The sequence below is a fragment of the Ambystoma mexicanum genome, chromosome 3p, assembly GCF_040938575.1.
Source record: "Ambystoma mexicanum isolate Mex_15411 chromosome 3p, UKY_AmexF1_1, whole genome shotgun sequence".
In the NCBI taxonomy this organism is placed as follows: Eukaryota; Metazoa; Chordata; class Amphibia; order Caudata; family Ambystomatidae; genus Ambystoma; species Ambystoma mexicanum.
In genome coordinates, this window is record NC_090925.1 from 572,110,328 (window position 1) to 572,133,719 (window position 23,392).

The following is a 23,392-nucleotide window of genomic DNA, read 5'->3' on the forward strand; positions in this document are numbered from 1 at the left end:
GCAAATGGCACTGTACAGAGTTTGGAGCATGGTGTCTAAGCAATTGGTCTTAGAAGATGCGGACCAGGATTTAGCTAAATAAACAGAAATTGCCCCACGAACGCTGGGGTAATCTCTTGTTCCTTAAGCTATTTTGCTCTCTGAGCATAACAACCAGAAGTTAACAGTATCCATTGAAGGATGGAATTGAAAGGAAGAACAAGTTACTTACCAACTGGTAACGTTCTTTCGACTGGATGTTCCTCCAATGCATACCACATATTTGACATGTAATGTCCACAGCTGTGCACTTCAGAAACATTTACAGCAGAGGGCGTCCTGCGTCGATGGCGTTGGGTCATGTCCCTCGAAGGCCTCCATTGAGGACAACATCACATGATATTATAAATAGAATGCATGGCGCCTGTAGCCTCAATTTAAGTTTTTTCCCCCACAACGTGTGGCATGCCTGCTTGACTGCACGTAGCCTTGCGGAAACGAAAGCTGCAATCGCATAGGAAATTCTCCAGAGGGGCAGGCTGGGAGGGCGATGTGGAATACGTTGGAGGAACATCCAGTCGAAAGAAGGTTACCAGTTGGTAAGTAACTTGTTCTTCGAATGGATTGTGTCCTCCAACGCATTCCACATCTTTGACAGACTCCCAAAGCAGGACCAGTAAATGGAGGAGGGAAAGGAATTTAGAGTACCCAATTAGATTGCGGAATAAAGAACCACCTTCCCAAAGGCCATTTCCTGACCATGGATTGTATCCAGGGAATGATGTTTAACAAATGTATGGATTGAAGCCCAAATAGCAGCATCACAAATATTCCTAATAGGAACACCCCGCTGGAGGGCGGTGAAAGTAGCCACGCCCCTGGTGGAATCAGCTCTCAACCCTTCAGGAGGGTCATTAACCGCCAATCGTTAATACTCTGTAATGGTAAGGATAATCCACCTGGACAAGGTCTGTTTGGTAACAGCCTGGCCCAATCAGTGTCCAGCATATCCTACAAAGAGTTGATCATCCACTCTGACCATGGACATCCTAGAAATGTAAAAGCTCAGAGCTCTCCTTAGATCCAACCGATGGAGTCGTACCTCTTCCTCACCAGGATGAGGAGGAGGGTAGAAAAATGGAAGAACCACCTTTTGACTCAAATGATATTCAGAGACTACGTTAGGTAGAAAAGAAGGACATACTCGCAGTACAACCCTGTCCTTGTGAAACACAGTAAAGGATGGCTTAGCTGAAAGTGCCTTCAATTCACTCACTCTGTGAGCGGAAGTAACCGTAACCAAGAACACAGTCTTGAAGGACAGTAATCTCAAAGGACAAGAGTGCAAAGGTTCAAACGGAGCACCCATGAGAAATTTCAAAACCAAATTCAAATCCCAAACTGGCACCTGGAAAGGGGACGGCGGGAATACATTAGTCAGTCATTTAAGAAACTGAGAAATCAAAGGAATCTTAAAGTAATCTTAAAGATAGACAGCGACGTTAGGTAACCTTTAATGGTACTCACTTGAAGGCATGTGTGGGCCGAAGAAAGTAAGAAAGACAAAACCATAGAAATGGAGCACTGCAAAGGGTCAACACTGTGATCTCTGCACCAGTTGCAGACCTTACGCCAACGGCAATGGTACAGGGATTTTGTTGCATGCTGCCTGGCCGAAAGCAACACCTCCATCACATGATCCGGGAGGTCCCAATCCTTATACCTCAACCTTTCAGATACCAAGCATGAAGTTTGAGAGTCTTGACCTCTGGATGGAGGCAAAGAGGCAGCTGCCGGAGTGGCTTTGGCACCACAATTTCTCCGACCAGCACAGGTACTTTTTCGCTGGGCCCTTTGACTGGTGGCGCCTCTACTTCTACCAAAAGCGGAGTCGAAACGAAAGGAACTTCCCCTCCACTGCTGTCCCCTAGGACGAAAAGGCGGAGGTTGATGCATGCAGCGCTTAAAGATTTTGCCGCAGCTTTTGAGGTCTGCAACCTCTCAAGGCTCTCGTCAGCCTTGCTGCCAAATAAATGTGCACCATCAAAGGGCATGTTCAGAAGACTGCTTTCCACATCCGGAGCAAACCCCGACTTCTGCAACCACGCAAGTCTGTGTATAACAGTGCTTGCAGCCATTGATCGGCTCACACCGTCAGGGGATCTGTGGGGTGGTGGGGTGAGATCGGGATTGTGCGATAAATCGTAATGGTCATCCATGTCCAGGCTAAGCCGGCATGATATGTGGTATTAGTGGCTAGACTACAGTGGCATTTTTGTGCAGCCAATCTAGTCATGTTTTAGTTTGTCTTGACTTTTTTTTTAACTGGGCATCTCTAATAAAGCAGTCCTGCTAAGTTTAATTACCTGGCTAGACTGGCATTTGGGTGCTGCAAGTCTAGTCGTGCAGCATTGTATATTTTTCTGGGCATCTGCGATAAAATAACCATAAGTGTTATTGCTTGGACTGGCATTTTGGTGCAACCAGTCTAGGTATGTCTAAATGTGGCCTGGCATGCTTTACTGTAATATGTTATTATGTGTCGAGACTGGTCAACATTGTGCTGCCAGTTGGGACATGTTTTCAATGTGGCATAGCATTTTTAATAGCAAAGCATTATATTAAAACGTTAATGTTCCTGTGGACTGTTGGTGACTTGCATGTATTGAATTTTTGGATTGTGTTACCCTACAAAACAATTGCAAACGCTCTGGCCTTTTAGCCAATTTTTCTCAGAAAATGTGCTGTATAATGCATTAAAACACATATTTATATCTTTTTCCCAGTGCAGTGTGCGGCATACCCCTGCACCAGCACGTTCGTGCGAATTGCACAAGCGTTGTAATCTAGGCCACCCCCAACGGTGTGGCGTGGCCTGTGATTTGTTGCCAAGTTGAAGAGGGCTCTCAGCATTGCTCACAGGGGGGCCCCCAAATGTTGTGTTACACCACTGGCTGAGACAGAGAGCATCTATTTTTCTATATAGTTAGAGATTGGCTGGAATTCTGCAATGTCATGATACCTGCCAACATGCACCTTCCCATTTAGGAGATACTATGTGGGGTGCATTTAAGGCCCTGAAACAGATATACCGGTCACCTGAAAAACTACATTAAACATTGCCACCAAAAACAGCAGTGCTTGGTTCCCTGGCACATGTGTGGCAAGCATGTGAACACTGCATCCCAGAAAACGGCCCTACATTTGCTTTTCCTTCATCTGAATACCAAAGTTATGCACTGCATTCCAGTCGGCCCTGCGTTTGCTTTTCTTTCATCTGAATACCAAAAAGTTATGCACTACATCCGAAAATGGCCTTGCCTTAATGTCAATTCACGAGGGGCAAGGATTTCAACATTGCAACCCAACATGGCTTTTGTTTTCCCGTTCATGTGAACAGCAGCGCTCTAAAACACTGCAAATGAAAAACGACTTGGCTTTTTCTTCTATTCCGTGTCAATGGATGAACTGCAAATACAAACTCACTCAGAAGAACAAATTAAAAGAATCCCATGACCTACAGAACCGCATTCCAGACATTAGATGAAATACGGCTTTCATGCGTGTGAAAGAAACAGTAAAAATGACTTAAGTCACTGTGAAAGGATAGTCTTGTTTGCACAGAATTGTCAGTGAACATTTTGTGGGTGGGGATTGACAAAGCCATGTATATTATGTTTTCCCCCACATAATGTCAATCAACTTGGCAGAGGCTCAGAATACCAGTAAAACCAGTTTTGGCTCAGGAAACTTCTCAATTGAAAGCCGTGCCTCTCAAAGGAAGTCACACCTGTAAGTGAACTATTCTACAATTAAATGTGAAGTGGCTGAGGGCGATATAATTCCCTGCTCTGCCAGACTTGAAGGCAGCACTAGCAGGGGGGACAAAGAAAGCAAGTGCGGATAGAGCTTGACAAAGAAGTGCGAGTTCCTATGGCACCCACTACCAAGGACAAACTGACAAACTTCAAAAGGTGTAATGAAAGTCTTTTGTTGCAAGCTGAGCCAGGGAAAGACAGTTGGCTGTGGGGGCTGAAGCGTAGGCATTTTTGTAGCAATCAGAATAAGAAGTAATTTCGTTGATGCTATGTTTTTATGTAATTCCCAGGTGCTTTTGGAGAGCTATAGTGCATTTTCCTAGAGCTTTGGGGAGTGAAATGACCAGTTAAAACTAGTTTCTGGCTGCTCTGAAGAGGTGACAAGTATGAGATTTGATGGAAGGTGAAATTAGGAATATGCGTGATCATTTGCAAAGTCATATCTATTATAGATATTATGAAAAGGGCAAAAATTGGCTATCTCGCAGAGTTGCCGATCAGCTTGTCTAATTCCCTGTGAACCACTGAATCCACATATCAACTTCTTATGGCGTTGGCTAGTATAAGTTTGAAGTTATGATATATAACTCAGTTTTGCTAAAAGGTGGACCTGAGAAACAAAGAACTGTCATAAATGATCAACCAGATAGATAATGCTCTCTCCCTGGGACCAATCAGGTCAGGGGGCGAAGAGAGGATTTATAGACTGTCCAATCCTGGGTGTAGGTGTAATTTGAGAGTACTCCCCCTAGATTGTAAAGTGAGTGATGTCATTTGGGCTTTTTCAGGGGGACACAAAGAGAGACACAGACAAAATAATTCAGGGAAACAGGAGAAAGATGACGGAGGCAGCTGAATCCCACCCAGGAGAGTGCAGAGACCAGACCCTTGCCTAGCTGATCCCATCCAGGAGAGTGCAGACACCAGACCCTTGCATAGCTGTCCAGAATCCCATCCATGAGAGCGCAGTGACCAGATCCCTTGCCCTAGCTGTCCAGAGTGTCCTGATATCTCACTGGCTTTCCAGAATCCCAAACCAAGGCTCACATAGTAAGTAGCAAATAAACCCAGCCCTAAATTGCATAAACCTTTCCTTTTTGTAACATTGCATCTCATTGAAAATCCAGTTGAAAATCGCATTGAAAGTCCCAAATTGCCAGTATCATCTATTCACCTTCCAATGGAAGAATGTGTTTAGCTGTACATGTTAGCATATTCCCTGTGATAAATCTCTCAGTTGCCTGTAGAAATCCTTAGCTTTATTTTGAAGTAAATCAATGAATCCCCTATAAGAAAATTCAAGGTGTAAGTTGGTTAAAATTCAAAATTAACCTCCTTGTGTCTTTCTTTAATAATTATAGTCCTTAAAGTATTGCCTCAACATAATTAGTCTCCTTGTCACTGGAAACCGAATTTGCCCGTTTATTGTGTGCATTACCCTATGAATTCTTAACTGGCATCTGTCCCATTGAAAACCCAAACCATAGTCCCATTGAGAGCAACCTCTTTTGTCTAGAATCCTATCTGTCATGTGCCTCTGTCCTGGTCCTTGCAAATCGATTTCCGATTTTGAAAGCTTAACCCTTTCCTAAGCTACCTGTCATTGCAAATCCAGTGTAAAACGAATTTCCATTTGCTGTTTTTTTTTCCCCTTGGCATTTGCTTGCACCCCAAAATCGATTTTCCTATCTTATTTCCGTGTTACTTTGGTGTTCTGATTAGTAGTCTCTAAGCTTCCCTATCTCCTCAAGTGTAGCAGCATTGTACTGTACTGCTCCTTTCATTCTGTCACATAGCCGTGTAGGTAATAAATCCAAATCTGATTCTGCCGTTTTGCTTAAAAACTGGTTTTCACTTTCTTTTCTGGCTTCCCATCTTGGGGTGGTGGGTTTTATCTCAAATCCGATTTTTCTCTCTATCCTTACTCCTTGCCACTGCCTTCCATTTAAAGTGAATTAAGTTAGCTGATGGTTGGGGGTGAGTGTGGCAGGGGGAGTGCTAAACCTTTGTGCTATTCATTGCTTGGAAACTGTTCTTTTTCCTGTTTTGACATTAAAGATCCATGTGTTATAAATCGTGACAACTAGTCCAGTCCTGCGTTTTTCTTTGGATTCTGGACCTGTTTCCCTAGATTTCCCCTTATAACTCCAGAACTACAAGTCCCAGAATGCAAAGAAAAAACCTTGACTAGATTAACATCACCACTGTTGGAATGGGGCATGTTGGCATGTATGCACCATTTACTGCTGTATCGAAGAGCTTAAATATTAGCTGCGTGCATGTGTGTGAAATCAATGTTACCCATACTCATGTTCTTTCAGTGACAAAGGTATGCTACATATCATGCATTTATTCAAGAATATCGTAAAATCTGAGTTTTCTTACAGGCTCAGCATAGGTTGAGGTTTTTTTGCTAGGAATATCACATGCGGCTATTACCATTACCACGTGCGGCATTCTCAGTAGAACGCACCTTGTATGATTTCATCACCTGCGGGTCTGTTAAACCAGCCTAGACATAGGATTTTCAGAAGAACCATGCGCAGTATTCTGAAAAAGACGACATGCCAGGGTTAGGTAAATTATACAAATACATGTCACCTATGTGACAGAGATGGAAAAGAAAGTGAACAGCAGCAGTGCCCACAATTGCTGTCACGTCAGACAATATGCACAGAAGGGTCCAGAAAGCTCCCATTGCACAGGCTGGGCATATGTCACTGTGGGATGCCCTCTGGACGCTGCATGTCTTAGAAAACCGCAGGAATGAGGTACCACATGGCTCACTTACGGGGCAAAACTATTCCTGTTAAGTACCTTCAACTGTCTACCTCTAAAATATTATTGTTGGACTGTTTTTCGCCTCACAAACATGCAGTATTTCGAAAATATATATTTTCAAAGTACCTCATTCGACAGAATGTATACCGTAATGGCTGATAAAAAAAAGCATGGTTTTAAAATACTGCACATTTTCCCCTTACAGTAACCTCACTACTCAAATGTCAAAATCCGCGTAACAAACAATGAACGTTATCACATCACAGACACAATGAATATGCATATAATAAAACACATTTAAATCTCATGAAAAATTACGGAAATGTATGCCTTTTTATTGAAACAAAGAGCTAGTAACAGTGTTTTCTAAAATAAAAAAGTGGAAATAAACGGTCTCCTACAAGTGTTCTCTTAAGTGCATGAATACAGTGCATTTTGTAAGTCATAAATCAATAAAATGACGAGGCTCCCAAAAAACAGAAGCTTTGATCCATGGTCCTGCTTCCGATTATACCTCTCTCCGGCAGATGTCGCTGGAAGGCAATTTGTGAAGAATACAAAGAAATAGAAAATAAAAAATTCACTGTGCAGCGTCCTGTTCAGCAATAAATGAACATGTTTGCGGCGCACACACACACATTATTAATCAACACTAGCATTAGGAATAACATCTGTTTAACCGCCCTAAAAAACATGGAACATCTAAGCAGGCACTTTGAGGTTTCACTTCAGTAAGATAATGCAAGAAGTATGTCAATGCACGCACCACGTTGTTGCTCAACATCAGGGCGACGCACAGTGCTACATGTGAAGGTTGATGAATGGACATAATTATTTACATGATACATTTGCAGGGGATCTAAACAGTGTCTGAACTTTGCACATGGAAATCCCAATAAAGAGTCACCCCTATTTATCCTCCTCAAAGGGAAGGACACCTACTTCTAAATGGGAAGGACAAGCGTATTAAAAACAGAGGAAGCAGCTAACCTTGCCCTGTACAGGTACCCCCACGCCATGTCCCAACCAAAACCTTTCAATGTGGCTTTAATGCTATGTTCACACTTTACAAATATACGAATATCAGTGTTTTTTGTGTTCAAACCTCTAAATACTTTATTTAAACATCCATTCATTCAAAGAGAAAAGATAATACAAACAAACACACATATATAATAACTTTCACTTGCATAAAGTGCTATATTGCATTCGTCAACTACTGAGCAGGTAATTACAAACTCGCAGCTGTACATCAATTCCCTACAGTGCCACAATCGCCAATGGATGTACACAGAAGAGAGAAACACTCTCAGTCATATTAGACTAGAGAACGTCTTTTGCTCGAAATGGTTGATACTTGACACCCAGACATTTTATTACTCGGAAACATTCGCATATGTCGAAAAAACAACCTGCGTTGGAACCCTCCCATGGAGGTTGTTTGATGACTGATACAGCAATTCTCTCTTCAGACTTCGTGTACAGTTGAATGCATAGCTGTGAGGTAACAGCATGCGTTTCTGTGAGTTAATTGAATGTACCCAGGTCCGTCATGCACCTTTAACACACATGTTGAAAATAGGAGACCTCTGGCAATCAATGGGTGCTGAAAACACACGTGCGCTCGACTATTTTTCCCATCCTGATGAAGACTGTGTATTGATGCTTCGGGGACACTAAGGATGTGTGTACCCCTGGGATAGTTTGGCTGAAACACCTGTGTTGACATCTTTTGTAAATCAACTCGAGAGAGCGTTTCTCTCTTTTGTATACACACCTTGGCGATTGTGGCACTGTAGGGAATTGACGTACAGCTACGAGTTTGTAATGACCTGCTCAGTAGCTGATGACTGACATCTCGGCCTTTCTCCAAGTTATAACCAGGAAACATTAGGCCAGATGAATTAATTGGGCCAGGGGTGCTATTTGTTTGTTGTCTTTCCCATATGTATGCTGTACACTGCATAATTTAAAGTGTAAACATCCTTTCTGAATGCATATTGCACTTTTTTGTTACTAACCTCACACACATGAAAGTTGTGATATATTTGTGTTGTGTATTATTATCTTTTCTCTTTTATTGTAATGATGTTTAAACAAATTAGTTCAAGTTTTTAAAAAAACAACAGATTTTTGTATAATGTGAACATAGAATTGAATCCACAATAAAACGTTTTGGTTGGTGCATGGTGTGGAGGGGCCAGTATAGGACCAGGTCACCTGTGTCCTCTGTTTTGAAGGCACCTATTTCCCTGCACGGATATCATAATTCTATGTAAGGCACAGAGTCGGTACACCCTAAAGCAGAAAACCCAATTCGGCCCCTAATATAGAACTCTTTTTGAATTTTTGGATAGAGCACACATCACACAGGAACCACAGTATGTGAAATGGCCTTTGGTCCAGGTCACGTGGCTGTATACATTTACGGTGCACTAGCCACGTCCATTCTTTGGTACTCTGCTCCTGCGAACTCTCTCCGTCTTGACCTTCTCCACAACTTGTTGGCCTTCAACAACCTGCCAAATATTGAGATGGGTTAGTACCATTGCAGGTGTTTGCGCTGCAATCATCAAGGGGCATCAAATGAATGATTTAACATATATTTAACATGTTACTGCACTTAAGGACGGCAGTTGGACATATCGCACATCAATTTCATCGACACAGATCGTCACTATTGCGGTCTCCAAAAATATCCCAGATGCAGAACTGCTGCAGCCGTGATGGATATTGTCTACGGCTTCACCACTAGGCATGGCATTTCCATTGAGAAGGGGCAAGTACATGCATGCCAAGCACCAACCACATAGGCGTACAGGGTTCACTGGCACATAATAGGTTGTGCTGTGTGACATACCTAGAGCACAGGTGGGCTTAAGATTAGAGTCACCAAATGGGTATGAATCAGCCAAGAGTGCCAACAGTGCTGGGCTCAGCCTCATCACTAATGCTCTCCTTTTATTTTCATATTTTGTTTTATTTCAGCCTAACAGCTCATTAATAATTATTAATCACTTTTTAGCCTGGTCAATGAAATCTGTGGGCGCAAAGTCATGCATTTGTTTATAAACATGTACAAGTCGGTAGGTGCTTAAAACTTGGATCAAGCACAGTTGATCTAAGGGTACTGGTTGAGTCCAGAAAGTGTCATCCTTAAATGGGATTAATCGGTTTCCAATGTGCCACAATTTGATCCTTCCAAGATGACAAATTAAAATAGGTGACTTGCACTGCGGAAGGGCAGTATCATAAATCAAAATTCGCCATCCAGTCAATATATCTAAAACATTACAGAGTGGTACATTTCAGAGTGGTTCGTAATACCGAAAAACACTGCCAACATGAATTAAATAAACACAGGGTAGTGGGGTAAAGAGGTTAAAATGGGTCGGCATGGGGTTGGAGTGGCATTATAGGGGTAACAAAATGGAAGGCTTGGGGGAATATATGTTATAGGGCGGTGGTCGCGGCCTATAGTTAAGGTGAGTTGGACCCCATAGGAACCTCAACAAAATTAATTCCTAATAACTTTTGACTGGTGTGACGGATTTGTCCGATATTCTGAAGTCATTTAGGGAGACACAGTCCCCCCACAGACTGCAAGGTTTGGTAATGATATGTTACAAATAAAAAAGGTATTAAGAAAACAAAAAACTAAGTTGTGCCCTACTTCTCATTCATTTTCCCATAGACAAAAAGATAAATAGTTGCCATACCGCACAGCCCAAACCGCTGGATGGATTTGGATCAGGTTCAAAACAACTTGGGCATGAAGCATTGCCTTCAGGCCTTTTTTGTGGTTTGGGGTTATTCCGTGCAGTTGTTTTTTAAATATTTGACGGAGAAGGGGGTACCCTCTTGTCCAAAATAGATAGCTATATCTCAGGTAAATTGCCAAAACTGTTTTTTAAAGAAATTAAACAGCCACCATCTTTGTTTTTGCTCGATGCATAAGATAGCAGTGGATATAGCCGAGGGTACCGGAAAACAAAACGCAGGAAAACAAACATTTGCAGGTAAACAAACATGCAAATGCCATCACTCTAGAGGTGGGGGAGGAGATAAGAGAACAACGGACAGAATAGCTGCTAAGGGCTGACATTTGAAAGCAAACCATCACTGAAACAGGGTGTGTTGTAGGGGGAATGGGAGAGGGCAGAGGAGGTGGGGAGGCCATCATGGGTGTGTGGGGAGCAGGCACAGAGGAGGGGGACACTTGGTGAGGGCCTGGGGGGGGAGGAAAGCATTTATTTCTGGTAGTTTTTCCGATATTCGCAGCTATTATATGACTACAGATAGCCAAGGGTATCTGTAGTTCTGTACCCGCGGCAATAGAAAAAGGATTTAAAAAACAATTTATATTTTTACAGCTACAGTTGGTGGTGAAAAATCACTGCCCATGGTTCCAGGTCTCCCATCAATGCAGTAACTTGGATCAAGCGAGGAGGGGGCCAGCCCCCTCAGGCCATGTTGGTTAATAAATGAGCCCAAGTTACAAGACCACTTAGAACAACATGCACTGAGGGGGCCGGCCCCTTCCTCTCTTTGAAGCTAAGCAGGGTTGGTCCCGGTTACTGCATGGATGGGATACAGTCCACAGTCTCGGATGCTGTGTGTTTTCTTAGTTTTGAATATCTCTTAACACACTAAGAAAACAAACGGAATCTGCATTATTATGTTTTAAACCGTGCTACTGTTGCTCCTTGAAAGTATTGCACTCACAAACCATTTTGTTCCCTTTTGCTGAATTGCATTCTGGTATTTATAGTCTCCCAGTCAAGAAGCAGGGAATAATGCCACAATTGTACACTTTTTGCCTAACATTGTTGTAGAAGGATTTATATATTTGAGTGATACTATGGTATGTGTTATTTATTTTCAAGTTCTCTTTATAAAGCAGAGTATTGTTGAAAGCCAGACAAAGGGGTGAGGAGGAGAAATGATGAGAGGGCAAGTCAGTCATGAGTATGAGTAACCAAGTTTTTATGTAATCCTATCTTCCTGACCTCTGTTGCGCCCTGTTACCTCTGGGTTTTGCGCGCTATACTAAATAAATAAACAAACAAACAAACAATGTGGCAAGAGAGTTTGCAATCCTGGACATTGGTGTAGTTAGTTTCCCGATTGGTGCTGCTTTTCAGGGCACAAGTAAAAGACACATGTGAGGGTGGACGCAACCCCTTGGGTTTGGTGAGGTTGGCAAGCTTGCTCAAGTATTTGGCTACAGGTTTTTACTCAGGTTCCCAGTGCAGACGCTTACCCACTAGACCACAAGCACTTGTTTTGTATTGGGATTTTATTTTCCAGGGAATATTTCACAACAGATTGCTGGGTTTAAAAGTTGAGCATCTTTTATACTTTGCCAGCATATTTATTGAAACATTTCCTCATGTTATTTTTCTGGTGTTCATTACTTTTTTTGAAAGTCCAATTTTTTTCTCACACACTTCCTTCTAAGGGGAAGGACTTGAACTACATTTGTATATTTCACTTTAAGATACATGATCATGTACTGTGTGTACATTCATGAGTGCCAGCTTTTGATTTTTGCTATGGGGCAAATGTATCTGGGCATATGTTGTTATTGCAGCTGGTCATTTTTGTACCTTTTCTGTGCTGCTTAAATGCGGTTAGTTGGGGTTGTGCAATGTATCACAACAGTCAACAAGAGACCGTACATAAAGCAAGGGGTTTGTTGCATGCTGCTTAACCAAAGTGTGTGATCCTTGGCAAATAATGTAATCTCATTGCCCAATGCCTAAGAACATTGTGAGTTCTCAAAGCCTGCAATCTTTTATGCATACTGATAACCTTGTCAAAACAGGTCAAAATCAGTTTGTGATTGATGAGTCTTTGTGCCATGGGTTGCAAGTGTTTTAAAATATTGAGTGGCCGTGCCCACCAGCATTGGCCAAAGGCCGTGGCTAGTGGTCTGGGAGTTTTCTAAAATGGACAGTGGGCATGGCTGAAGGCCATGGCTAGTGGTCTGGTAGTGTTTTAAAATGGACTGTGGTGACAGCCATGTCCAGAAAATAATCTATGGAATAAAAAAAACCTTGAAATTTAAGGAAAACACTTAGTTGCAGGGACGTTAAGGTGAGAACGTCAGGCAACAAAACCCCTGAAATTAAGCAAAAGCCACCTCAACTTCATGCCCACTGTTGGGATAACATCCCTGAAGACATCACTGTTGACATCTATGACAACACAGATTACATTACTGATAGCATAATATTTATTTATTTATTTTTTAATGTGTATAGCGCACTAAACCCATGGTCATCAAGATGTATCTTAAACAGAAGTTACAATAAATCCATATGGATACTTGAGTAGGTTGTGCAAGAAAAGGTTGTAAAAAGACAATGGAGCTCTAAGTGAGATGTAGTAGGTTACAGTAAAGGCATATGGGTACTTGAGAAGATTGTGTAAAAAGTCATAAAGCTCTATGTGAAGAGCCAAGTTTTCAATAGTTTACGGAAAGCCCAGTAAGATTGTCCCACTCTCAGTGCTCGGGGTAAAGAGATTCACAGTTTAGCTGCAAGAATTGGGAAGCTCGATTCACCTACCTTGCCAGTTTGTATTTAGGTAAGATCAGTTTAATAGCATAGGCGGATCTTTTCGGTCTTGTGGACAATGCTTTTGTGAATTTCTGAATGCGGCAAAGTGGGGCCGGCTTGGAAAGGCAGTTGTGGATGATTGACAACGTTTTTAAATAATTATTTCATGTATCGGAAGCCAGTGGGTCTCTCTTCTGGCAGAGGTGATATGATCCTGTTTAGGCATGTTTGAGGCCGACCAGAAAGTGTTATTTTGGATTACTTGTAGCTTGTGAATGTTGCTCCTAGTGGTATCAGTGAATAGTGTGTTGCAGTAGTCCAGTCTTGCACCTATGATGGTGCGGGCAATGGTGAAGTGGCTATCATCAAACAGGAAGGGCCTGTAGGCATTAATGAGTTTGGTAGTGGCGGTAGAGGAAGAGATAGCATTGGCTTGGCGCATGAGGGAGAGGGAGGTGTCGAGGTAGACTCCCAAAGTTTTCACTGACTGTGAGATGGGATGTTAATGCCGTCTATGGTGAATAGAGCTTGCTAAGGTTGTTGGTAACTGTGGGAAAGCCAACAATGAGCAGCTCAGTGTTGTCATCGATGGAACAGAGGAAGTTGGTGGTCATCCATGCTTGAATGGTCTGATAGATCGAATTGAGTTTTTCTGAGTCGAATTGGCAGGTGCCTGAGATGAGGAGTAGAATCTGGGTATCGTCAGCATATTTAGTGTAGGATATACCCATAGCGTCGAGGAGGTAAAATAGGGGCTCGGTGAAGATTTTGTAAAGTGTCAGGGAGACAATGCAGGTGATAGGTGCGGGGGGCTGGAGGGCACTGGCATTGTCAGTGAAAACTCGGATTGATCGGACTTCCAGGAAGGAGAAAACCCAACTCGAGGCCTCATGTGAAAAGGTAGCCATAGAGGTCAAGTGATGCCAGAGTATTTTGTGGTCCACTAAATCGAACGCTGCTGAGAGGTCCAATATAAGCAGGATGGCAGCTTTCTCAGAGTCTTTGATTTCATCAAGCTGGATTTGTAAGTCCAGTAAGGGGGATTCTGTTCTGTGTCCTGGTCAGAAACCTGATTGACTGATTCCTAGAATTCAATTGGAAAAGTAGTGCCAAATTTGGATGTAAAATGCTCTATCCAAGATCTTCAAAAGGAGAGGGACGGTAGTGATAGGTCGGTAGTTCGAGGTGGTAGTGGGGTCCAGGGAAGGTTTCTTTAGCAGCGGAAGTACTGAGCCTTCCTTCAGACTAATGGGGACCTAGCAGGATGCAAAGGATGTAGTGATGAGTGATGAAGGTGGTGGTGAAAGGGACTAGTGCCTCCGCACAGTTTTTGACAATGGTGCAGGGCAGGCATCGCCTTTGCAGCGAGAGGGCTTCAGGCCTTTAAGGAGGGAGGTGACTTCATCTTGAGAGATTCAGTTGAAGCAAAAGGGAGGGCTGTCCCGTGAGGTTGTTGTCAAGGGGGTGGATTGAGGTGGATGGTAGTGGCTTGCTTTAGTAGGATTATTTTGTGTAACAGGGTGATTGTGTCCTCGAGGGCATTCTAGACCTTGGCGCACCAGGTTTCATCTTTGGATAAGTCAAGAGTGGGGGATGCTGGTTTTTTCGAGTTCTGTGAGAATTTTGAAAATCTCTCTGGTGTTGGATTTCGCATTGGTGATTTCAGAGTTGTATTTTGCCACTTTCGCTTGGAGTATAGCAGCCATATATGTTTTGGGTGCAGTGGAGAAGGTGGATTTGAGTAGGGTGCAGGGGGTCTTTCTCTAGTTGACCTCAGCCTCATGTTTCTTTGATCTGAAAGCCAAGAGGTCAGACGTACACCAAGAGTTGAAATGTGTGGTGGGTTTCGGTTTACAGGGTGCTAGTGGAGCAATGGTGTCTATTGCTTGCATCATCGTGTTAGAATATAAGTTAGTTAGCATGTAGAGGTCAAGGTTGATAAGGTGGACTGGCTGTAGCTTGTCAAGCAGTAACAGGATGCAGTCTTTGGTGAGTTTCCGTTAGCTACGTGCCATGGTAGGTGGCAGTAGTAAGGCTCTCTGGGCAGGTGTGCTTGCAAGTGCGATGGCGAAGGATATAATGTGGTGGTTTTTCCATGTGCAGGGCCGGCTGGAGAGGATGGAGGTAATGCAATTTAGAGTGGTTAGCCAATCTAGTGTGCCTCTTTTATGGTGTCAGGGGGCGCCGATGCACTGTTTGAAGCCTAGGGCGCGGGGGGCGTTTGCTACCGAAACAGCATTTGGGCATTGGGGTCATTAAGACCAAGATTGAGGTGGCCAAAGAGAATCGTTTTGGAAGTAGGTTTGATGCTGGAGCTCAGCAACTGGAGTAGGTGCTCGTCAAAGGAGTTTACAGGGCCTAGGGCTGATATATGATGTGTAAGGTGATGGTACTCATGTATGAGAGTGGTATTTTGAAGGAGTAGGTTGTACATTTCAATTAGTGATGATCTAAATTGTTTGATGGACATCGAGTCTCTTGCTGGTAAGGCTACCCGTCACCGCCCCTCTGGCGTCCATTCTGTCCCATCAAGATATACTATAGTTGGGGGGAATTGCAATTGATAGGCAGGGGCCTGAAGTAGCATTGAGCCAGGTTTCGATAATGTCAAGCAAATCAAGGTTGTTTGCTGTGATGAGGTTAAAGATATCAAGAGGATGTGCCTGAATGTATCTTGCAGCGTTGACTAATGCACAGTTCAATATGGGAATAGGTGAGGTAATGGTGCTAGCCGGTGTGGAAGTAACCTTCGGGCAGGTAGGCTGTAGGAGAGCTGGGAGCCCTTCTTCGTTAGTTGCAGTTTCATCAGCATCTAGTAGTGGGGGAGCGGGGGGTTGGGTGACTGGTTTGCTGCAGACAAGGGTGAGTAAAAAAGAATGTTAGGGATATTAGGCTGAGTGTTACAGTGTGGGGGTTGAGACAGTGCAGGTGTTAGACCACAGTTTTTAGCAAGGCTAGCCAATGAAGATGTCAATGGCTAGCAGATTATAGAGTAAGGCTTGGCAGGAGGTGGGATGATGGCAGTGGGGCAGTGGTGTGGCTTCGGGAGGGCAGAGAGTGGGAGGCAGCTTGACAGCAACTAGTTGTTCCCATTGCTGTGTAGCCGTAGCAAGTATCAGTGGGGTCGTAGACAGTTTAAACACAGTCTGTATACTTAGTTTGGGTAAGAATGCAGTTGGCCTTATATGTGTGTGGGGGATCTCTAGTGCAGGTAAGAAAGGAGTGGAGATGTATCATGCACCTAGTGGGAGGACATATCTGGGCATGATGTGGTGCCAGGGCCAGTCTCAGGCGGACATGGCCAGACAGGGGATGTTGTTATTGGCCTTGTTTGTGGGCCTTTGCAGGGTGCTGGTGTCACCTGCCGGCTCCAAGGTTGGGGAAGCACATCCTTGGAAGCCATCCAATCGGATGGGGCTCGAGGCAGGCTGTCAGGCCCAGGCACTCCAGATGCCAGGGATGTCAGCATCTTGCCAGTCATTTTAGAAGGTTTTTATTACCGTAACAATAGCATCAAAGCACATTGGATTGCAGATAGCGTTTTTATCTCAGTGAAAATAATGTCTTTATGTAAGTGCCCATCAAGGCTTACCTTGCTGCATAGATGAAATGAATGCAGGTCTCTTGTCCAGGGCAGATGGGGCACAGGGCTAGACAGGGGATGGCACCATTGGAATCCATCCAATCGGATGGGGCTGAAGGCGGACTAACAGGTCCAGGCACTTCAGATGCCAGGGATGTTGGCATCTTCGTGGCTGTTTTAGAAGGGCTTTGTGGTATTTCTTTAACAATAGCATCAAGGCACATCGGATTGCAGATAGGGTTTTTCTCACATGCCCATCAAGGTTTACCTTGCTGAGTAGATGAGATGAAAGCACACCTAGCATCACAGGGTGTGCAGCGGCATCAAAGCAGCTCTCCTAGTCCAGGGCAGACTGGTCACAGGGCCAGACAGAGGATGTTATCGGCATTAATCATGGGTCTTTGCACGGGGCCGGCTCCCATGTTGGGTAAGCACATCATTGGAAGCCATATATGACATAAATGATTATGTAGCTAATGGCATCAGACATAATATCACTGTAGGTATTTGCCCATATTTAGACCACTATTACGTTTCTAGATATGTGACATTAGCATTTTCCAATAGTTCATAACAATGAGTGCATTGTTTAAAACAGTAAACAGCTACACATGCATCATATTACTACTTGTGAAGCTTTCCTTTGTAGTACTTTGGTAAAAGAGGACATCTGGATTATAAATTGCACACTGCTTAGAATGTTCCTGTTTGTGCCAAATATTTCTAAGACATTCACTATCATATAATCTGTATATACATTTGCAAAAATAATTTGTAGAAATAGAGACACAAGTTGAACCATAATTATTTACTAAGTCTTGCAATAAACATACTGAATTGTTTTTTTGTTACAAAAATGTGTAGACGTATCATTTTCTAAATGACATGAGAAGTGATTTAAAGCAAGAAACTACTATGTATTAGGATATATTTTAAGATTTCATACATGGGTATTGAAAAAAATTGATTATTACTCTAAATCCATATATGTATAGATAAGCAATGAAGTTTTAAAAACCAAAATTTGCTTGTAAACATGTACATAGATGTATATTTCTTTCTGTGTGCCTTTTGTAAGTAATTAACGTGTTAAAATTGAAATAAAACACAATGTACCAAGTAAAAGTAATCTTTAAATAGTATCACATTTTTTTTTAATACATTTACTTTTGTGTAATGTCATAGTTGATGTCATTAGTGAGGTCACCAGTAATATATCATCTCTGATGTCATCAGGGATGTTATCTGCGATTGCCATCATCGTATTGATAGGCTGAGCAACAGAAGCTGTGAAGTTAAGGTGGCTTTAGCTGAATTTCAGGAGTTTTGATGTATTAAGTTCTCACTTTAAAGTCCCTGCAAACTAACGTTTTTTCCTTGAATATATATATATATATATATATATATATATATATATATATTGAAAAAAAGAGGAGAGGGGCGCACTCCAGTTCCCTGCACAGTAAACCTTCCCAGCCACAGGTGTTCTCCTCCGACCGGTTTCTGTGCCAATACACGTCATCAGGGAGGCTGTCTTAACTTGCAGCTCACAGCAAGTGCAGGTGTTACCACTTAGTGAGGATTCTGCTGCAAGGACTTCTGGTAGCTGTAGTCATCAGGTTAGCAAGGAACAGACTCACACCCAATCCCACAGTGGGGAAAGGGGGGGAGTAGCCTACAGTGAGGCACTCCAAAGTTGGGCATAAATTACCCCGGTGCAGCACCCTATTAGATTTCTGAAGATTCCACCCTTCAGAAAACTTACAAATGTGTTGAAAAAAAGAGGAGAGGGGCGCACTCCAGTTCCCTGCACAGTAAACCTTCCCAGCCACAGGTGTTCTCCTCCGACCGGTTTCTGTGCCAATACACGTCATCAGGGAGGCTGTCTTAACTTGCAGCTCACAGCAAGTGCAGGTGTTACCACTTAGTGAGGATTCTGCTGCAAGGACTTCTGGTAGCTGTAGTCATCAGGTTAGCAAGGAACAGACTCACACCCAATCCCACAGTGGGGAAAGGGGGGGAGTAGCCTACAGTGAGGCACTCCAAAGTTGGGCATAAATTACCCCGGTGCAGCACCCTATTAGATTTCTGAAGATTCCACCCTTCAGAAAACTTACAAATGTGTTGAAAAAAAGAGGAGAGGGGCGCACTCCAGTTCCCTGCACAGTAAACCTTCCCAGCCACAGGTGTTCTCCTCCGACCGGTTTCTGTGCCAATACACGTCATCAGGGAGGCTGTCTTAACTTGCAGCTCACAGCAAGTGCAGGTGTTACCACTTAGTGAGGATTCTGCTGCAAGGACTTCTGGTAGCTGTAGTCATCAGGTTAGCAAGGAACAGACTCACACCCAATCCCACAGTGGGGAAAGGGGGGGAGTAGCCTACAGTGAGGCACTCCAAAGTTGGGCATAAATTACCCCGGTGCAGCACCCTATTAGATTTCTGAAGATTCCACCCTTCAGAAAACTTACAAATGTGTTGAAAAAAAGAGGAGAGGGGCGCACTCCAGTTCCCTGCACAGTAAACCTTCCCAGCCACAGGTGTTCTCCTCCGACCGGTTTCTGTGCCAATACACGTCATCAGGGAGGCTGTCTTAACTTGCAGCTCACAGCAAGTGCAGGTGTTACCACTTAGTGAGGATTCTGCTGCAAGGACTTCTGGTAGCTGTAGTCATCAGGTTAGCAAGGAACAGACTCACACCCAATCCCACAGTGGGGAAAGGGGGGGAGTAGCCTACAGTGAGGCACTCCAAAGTTGGGCATAAATTACCCCGGTGCAGCACCCTATTAGATTTCTGAAGATTCCACCCTTCAGAAAACTTACAAATGTGTTGAAAAAAAGAGGAGAGGGGCGCACTCCAGTTCCCTGCACAGTAAACCTTCCCAGCCACAGGTGTTCTCCTCCGACCGGTTTCTGTGCCAATACACGTCATCAGGGAGGCTGTCTTAACTTGCAGCTCACAGCAAGTGCAGGTGTTACCACTTAGTGAGGATTCTGCTGCAAGGACTTCTGGTAGCTGTAGTCATCAGGTTAGCAAGGAACAGACTCACCTGTGAGCTGCAAGTTAAGACAGCCTCCCTGATGACGTGTATTGGCACAGAAACCGGTCGGAGGAGAACACCTGTGGCTGGGAAGGTTTACTGTGCAGGGAACTGGAGTGCGCCCCTCTCCTCTTTTTTTCAACACATGTAAGTTTTCTGAAGGGTGGAATCTTCAGAAATCTAATAGGGTGCTGCACCGGGGTAATTTATGCCCAACTTTGGAGTGCCTCACTGTAGGCTACTCCCCCCCTTTCCCCACTGTGGGATTGGGTGTGAGTCTGTTCCTTGCTAACCTGATGACTACAGCTACCAGAAGTCCTTGCAGCAGAATCCTCACTAAGTGGTAACACCTGCACTTGCTGTGAGCTGCAAGTTAAGACAGCCTCCCTGATGACGTGTATTGGCACAGAAACCGGTCGGAGGAGAACACCTGTGGCTGGGAAGGTTTACTGTGCAGGGAACTGGAGTGCGCCCCTCTCCTCTTTCTTTCTCTCTTTTTTTCAACACATATATATATATATATATATATATATATATATAGTCTTGAGTTGTTGAGTTGTGAGGAACTTTTTTGTATCGATATCTTGCATTTGTACCTTTGCGACCTAATTTGTACAAGTGTTGCTTGTAGTTATCACTTAATTATTTGTTCTTTTATCTCTTTTTTTCCTTATGTAGCTGTTTGTCGCATGAGTGTAGGCTGATACGGAGACATTGAGTTCCTCTACTCCGTTTGTAAACTTGAAAGACACACACACATGTGCCTGCACTACTTTGCGCCAATGATAGTTGAAAGAAAAAGTTCTTATTTCAATCAGTTGTTTTTGTCCATTTTTATTCTTATTCTGTTTGAAAATCAGAAGTTTTAGCCCTATTGGATGACACGTGTTTCGGCGTTCATGTTCCGCCTTTTTCATATCCGGGCCTTTTTAAGATTCATTTGTCCTGTAAGGTTTAGCCAAGTCCTGGGTTCAATCCCATCTGAAAATTATGGAGTTCCAGCCTCAAGCGTTTCGGTCGTTTCTCTCGCCAGAGAATTTGAAAAAGGGATTTGAAAAAGGCGGAACATGAACGCCGAAACATCTATCATTGGCGCAAAGTAGTGCAGGCACATGTGTGTGTGTCATATATATATATATATATATATCAAGGCGGCAAGAAGAGCCGGGGCGGTGAGAAGTGACCAGAGAGAAAAAGAGGAGGGTTAGACTAGAGGTGAGAGGAAGAAGAAAGGCATGAAGGTAAGTGTGGAAGAGGGCAGGACAAAGAGCCCTGAACAGAATCTTACAGATTGGAGAGGCATCATGTGACAGTTCAATCTTGGGGGAATAACTAATTGAGCTTGTCACCACCGTCAAGAAGTTGGGGATAAGTCTGTTAACCCTGTGGTCCTACACCAGTGAAAGAGTCTGATGCTCGGCAACCAGTCTGGATGACCCAAGCCACTAGGGGTGGTAACAACAGGTATTCTATGTGCCCGGATGGCCAAAAACAGACTTCCAGAGAAGATAGACTCTTCAAGGTGCCAAGAAGGACGTTTGCGTAAACACTCAAAACCCCAGAGTGAATAGAAGGACAGTATATTTTGGAGAGAGAGAGAAGGATTTAGGACCATAATCTTGAGAAAAGCCTGACCCGGGGTACGTTTGTTAAGAATACCTTGGTGTTAACGGTAATGCCCCATTTTCTAGTTACTCCTAAAGAAACACATTAATATGACACCTTGGCTTTGAGTTGAGTGTTAATCCATTGCCCATGATACCAGACATAAACTTGTTGATCAAAATTAAATGAAAAAGATATGAGTCCTGAAGAAATTAGGCATGGCCTCACACAACAGGACCACCAGTCAATCCTGATGAAACATATGTCGACCCATGAAATTGACACATCGATTTGTGTTTTTTGAAAAAAATAGTTGACAAACAGATGTCAGTGTTTTGTAATAAGATGCTAAGAGGATGTTCATTATATTAGGTTTATGTTAGTGTCACCAGATTTCCAAAATAAAATACGATGTCAGGCACTGACCTAGAAGTAGGACTACAGTTTCAGGGCACAAACACAAAAGAAGGACTAAAATACAAATGGGATGCTAATAAAACTGTAGTCCTACTTCTATATCGGTGCCCTGTCCTGGCGAATGGGAAGCACAGAGCCCGAGAGAATACCAAGAAGAAGGGAGAGGGGATTGAAAGTGAATGATGAGAGCGGGAGCCAGCCATGTTAGGATTTTTCAATCCCTTTCACAAAAAAATGGGACAGTATCCACCAAACCCCCAAATTCCGAAATGCTGTTTTTAAACTTTAAAAAGTGTCAGAACACCGGGAAAATGCTGGGACGGTCAAGGCAAAAACGGGATGTCCAGACACACTAGTTCATGTAAAGTAATACATTTTTAAAAAGTTAACAATTATGCACTGTGCTAAATAAATGACACATTATGGTTACAGAAACATAAGCAATGTAAGATTAGAAACCTCCTTCCCCATGTTTATATTTAGCAAAAATGTGTCCCTCCGTGAACTTTTAATATGGATGTTTTATTCTATGTTTACTAAACCTGGAAAAAAAACTGTCACTGCAGTTGCAAAGTATTTTTGCCATGCCATGCCCTTTTCTGTTTAAGAGTGCATCTATGCATCTATGAGAGAGAGGGAAAGAAAGAGAGAGAGAGAGAGAGAGAGAGAGAGAGAGAGAGAGAGAGAGAGAGAGAGAGAGAGCGAGAGAGATTGACAGTGGCAAAGTGAAATGGCAGCTATCTACAAAAGCAACATCGTAGGAGTGTGGGGAGGAGGCAAGGCTGAGTTGACATGTTAGGTCTTTGCTACGATTTCTAATGCTTGTCCATGCTTGGTCATGACGTTATTGTGCCTTGCTAGGCAATGCTCTGCATTGCTATGTGTGGCTTCATTGTTTGCACCCCAAACTACGCAGTTCAATATTCTACTTTCTACCGTATACTGTACTCTTCCAGGCGCCCCAGGGGATTTGCTCCCATGTGTCACAATGTAATTTTGCTCCTGCATGGTCCACTGCAATTAAGACCCTCTGAGGCTTTGCTCTCAGGTGTCCCATTGTGATATGGCCACCTGGTGACCAATGCAATTAATGCAAAAAATGATTTTATGTCCAATGCCCAATTTAATTTGCATGACTGGCTCCTAGATATTACACCTTGACCTCGTAGCATGCTTAGCTGTTACTAGGAACCCCATCTGGAAAACCAACCCAAACTTCACTTGGGAACTATTCTCACCCACTGTGTACTTGCTACCCCACCACAGCATGTTCCCTATGGCTTCCACTCTTCCCCGTGTTCACACACTCCCATCCAGGACCAGTCACTACCCACTGTCTACTCTCAGAGACACTGGCCCACACGGGAGTGCCTCAGGTCACATCAGGTCACATCCCTATAAGTACCTACCCATAGGGAACCACTTCTGAGAAGCGGCCCAAGGTGCACCACTACTGACGTCACCATGGTCATACCAGATGAATGCTCCAAGTTACCAACCTGGCTCTTCTCTAACCTCCATACACTAGCATTCTCAAACTCTACGCTCAAACACACTGTACATATACCAAGTAAGCCACTCACACCTGACAAATGAATAATATTTAT

The 23,392-nt window shown here is 43.4% G+C and overlaps 1 protein-coding gene across 1 annotated transcript in view; it reads right to left on the reverse strand.

The window, feature by feature from the left end:
• Positions 1–6,887: 6,887 nt before the first annotated feature.
• The window catches only part of SLC2A10 (solute carrier family 2 member 10), a 507,763-nt gene continuing 491,258 nt past the window's right edge, over positions 6,888–23,392 (reverse strand). Inside the window, exon 6 of the mRNA XM_069651300.1 lies at positions 6,888–9,097. Coding sequence (XP_069507401.1) covers positions 9,004–9,097 — 94 coding nt within the window. The 3' untranslated portion in view covers positions 6,888–9,003. The remainder of the gene's footprint in view (positions 9,098–23,392) is intronic.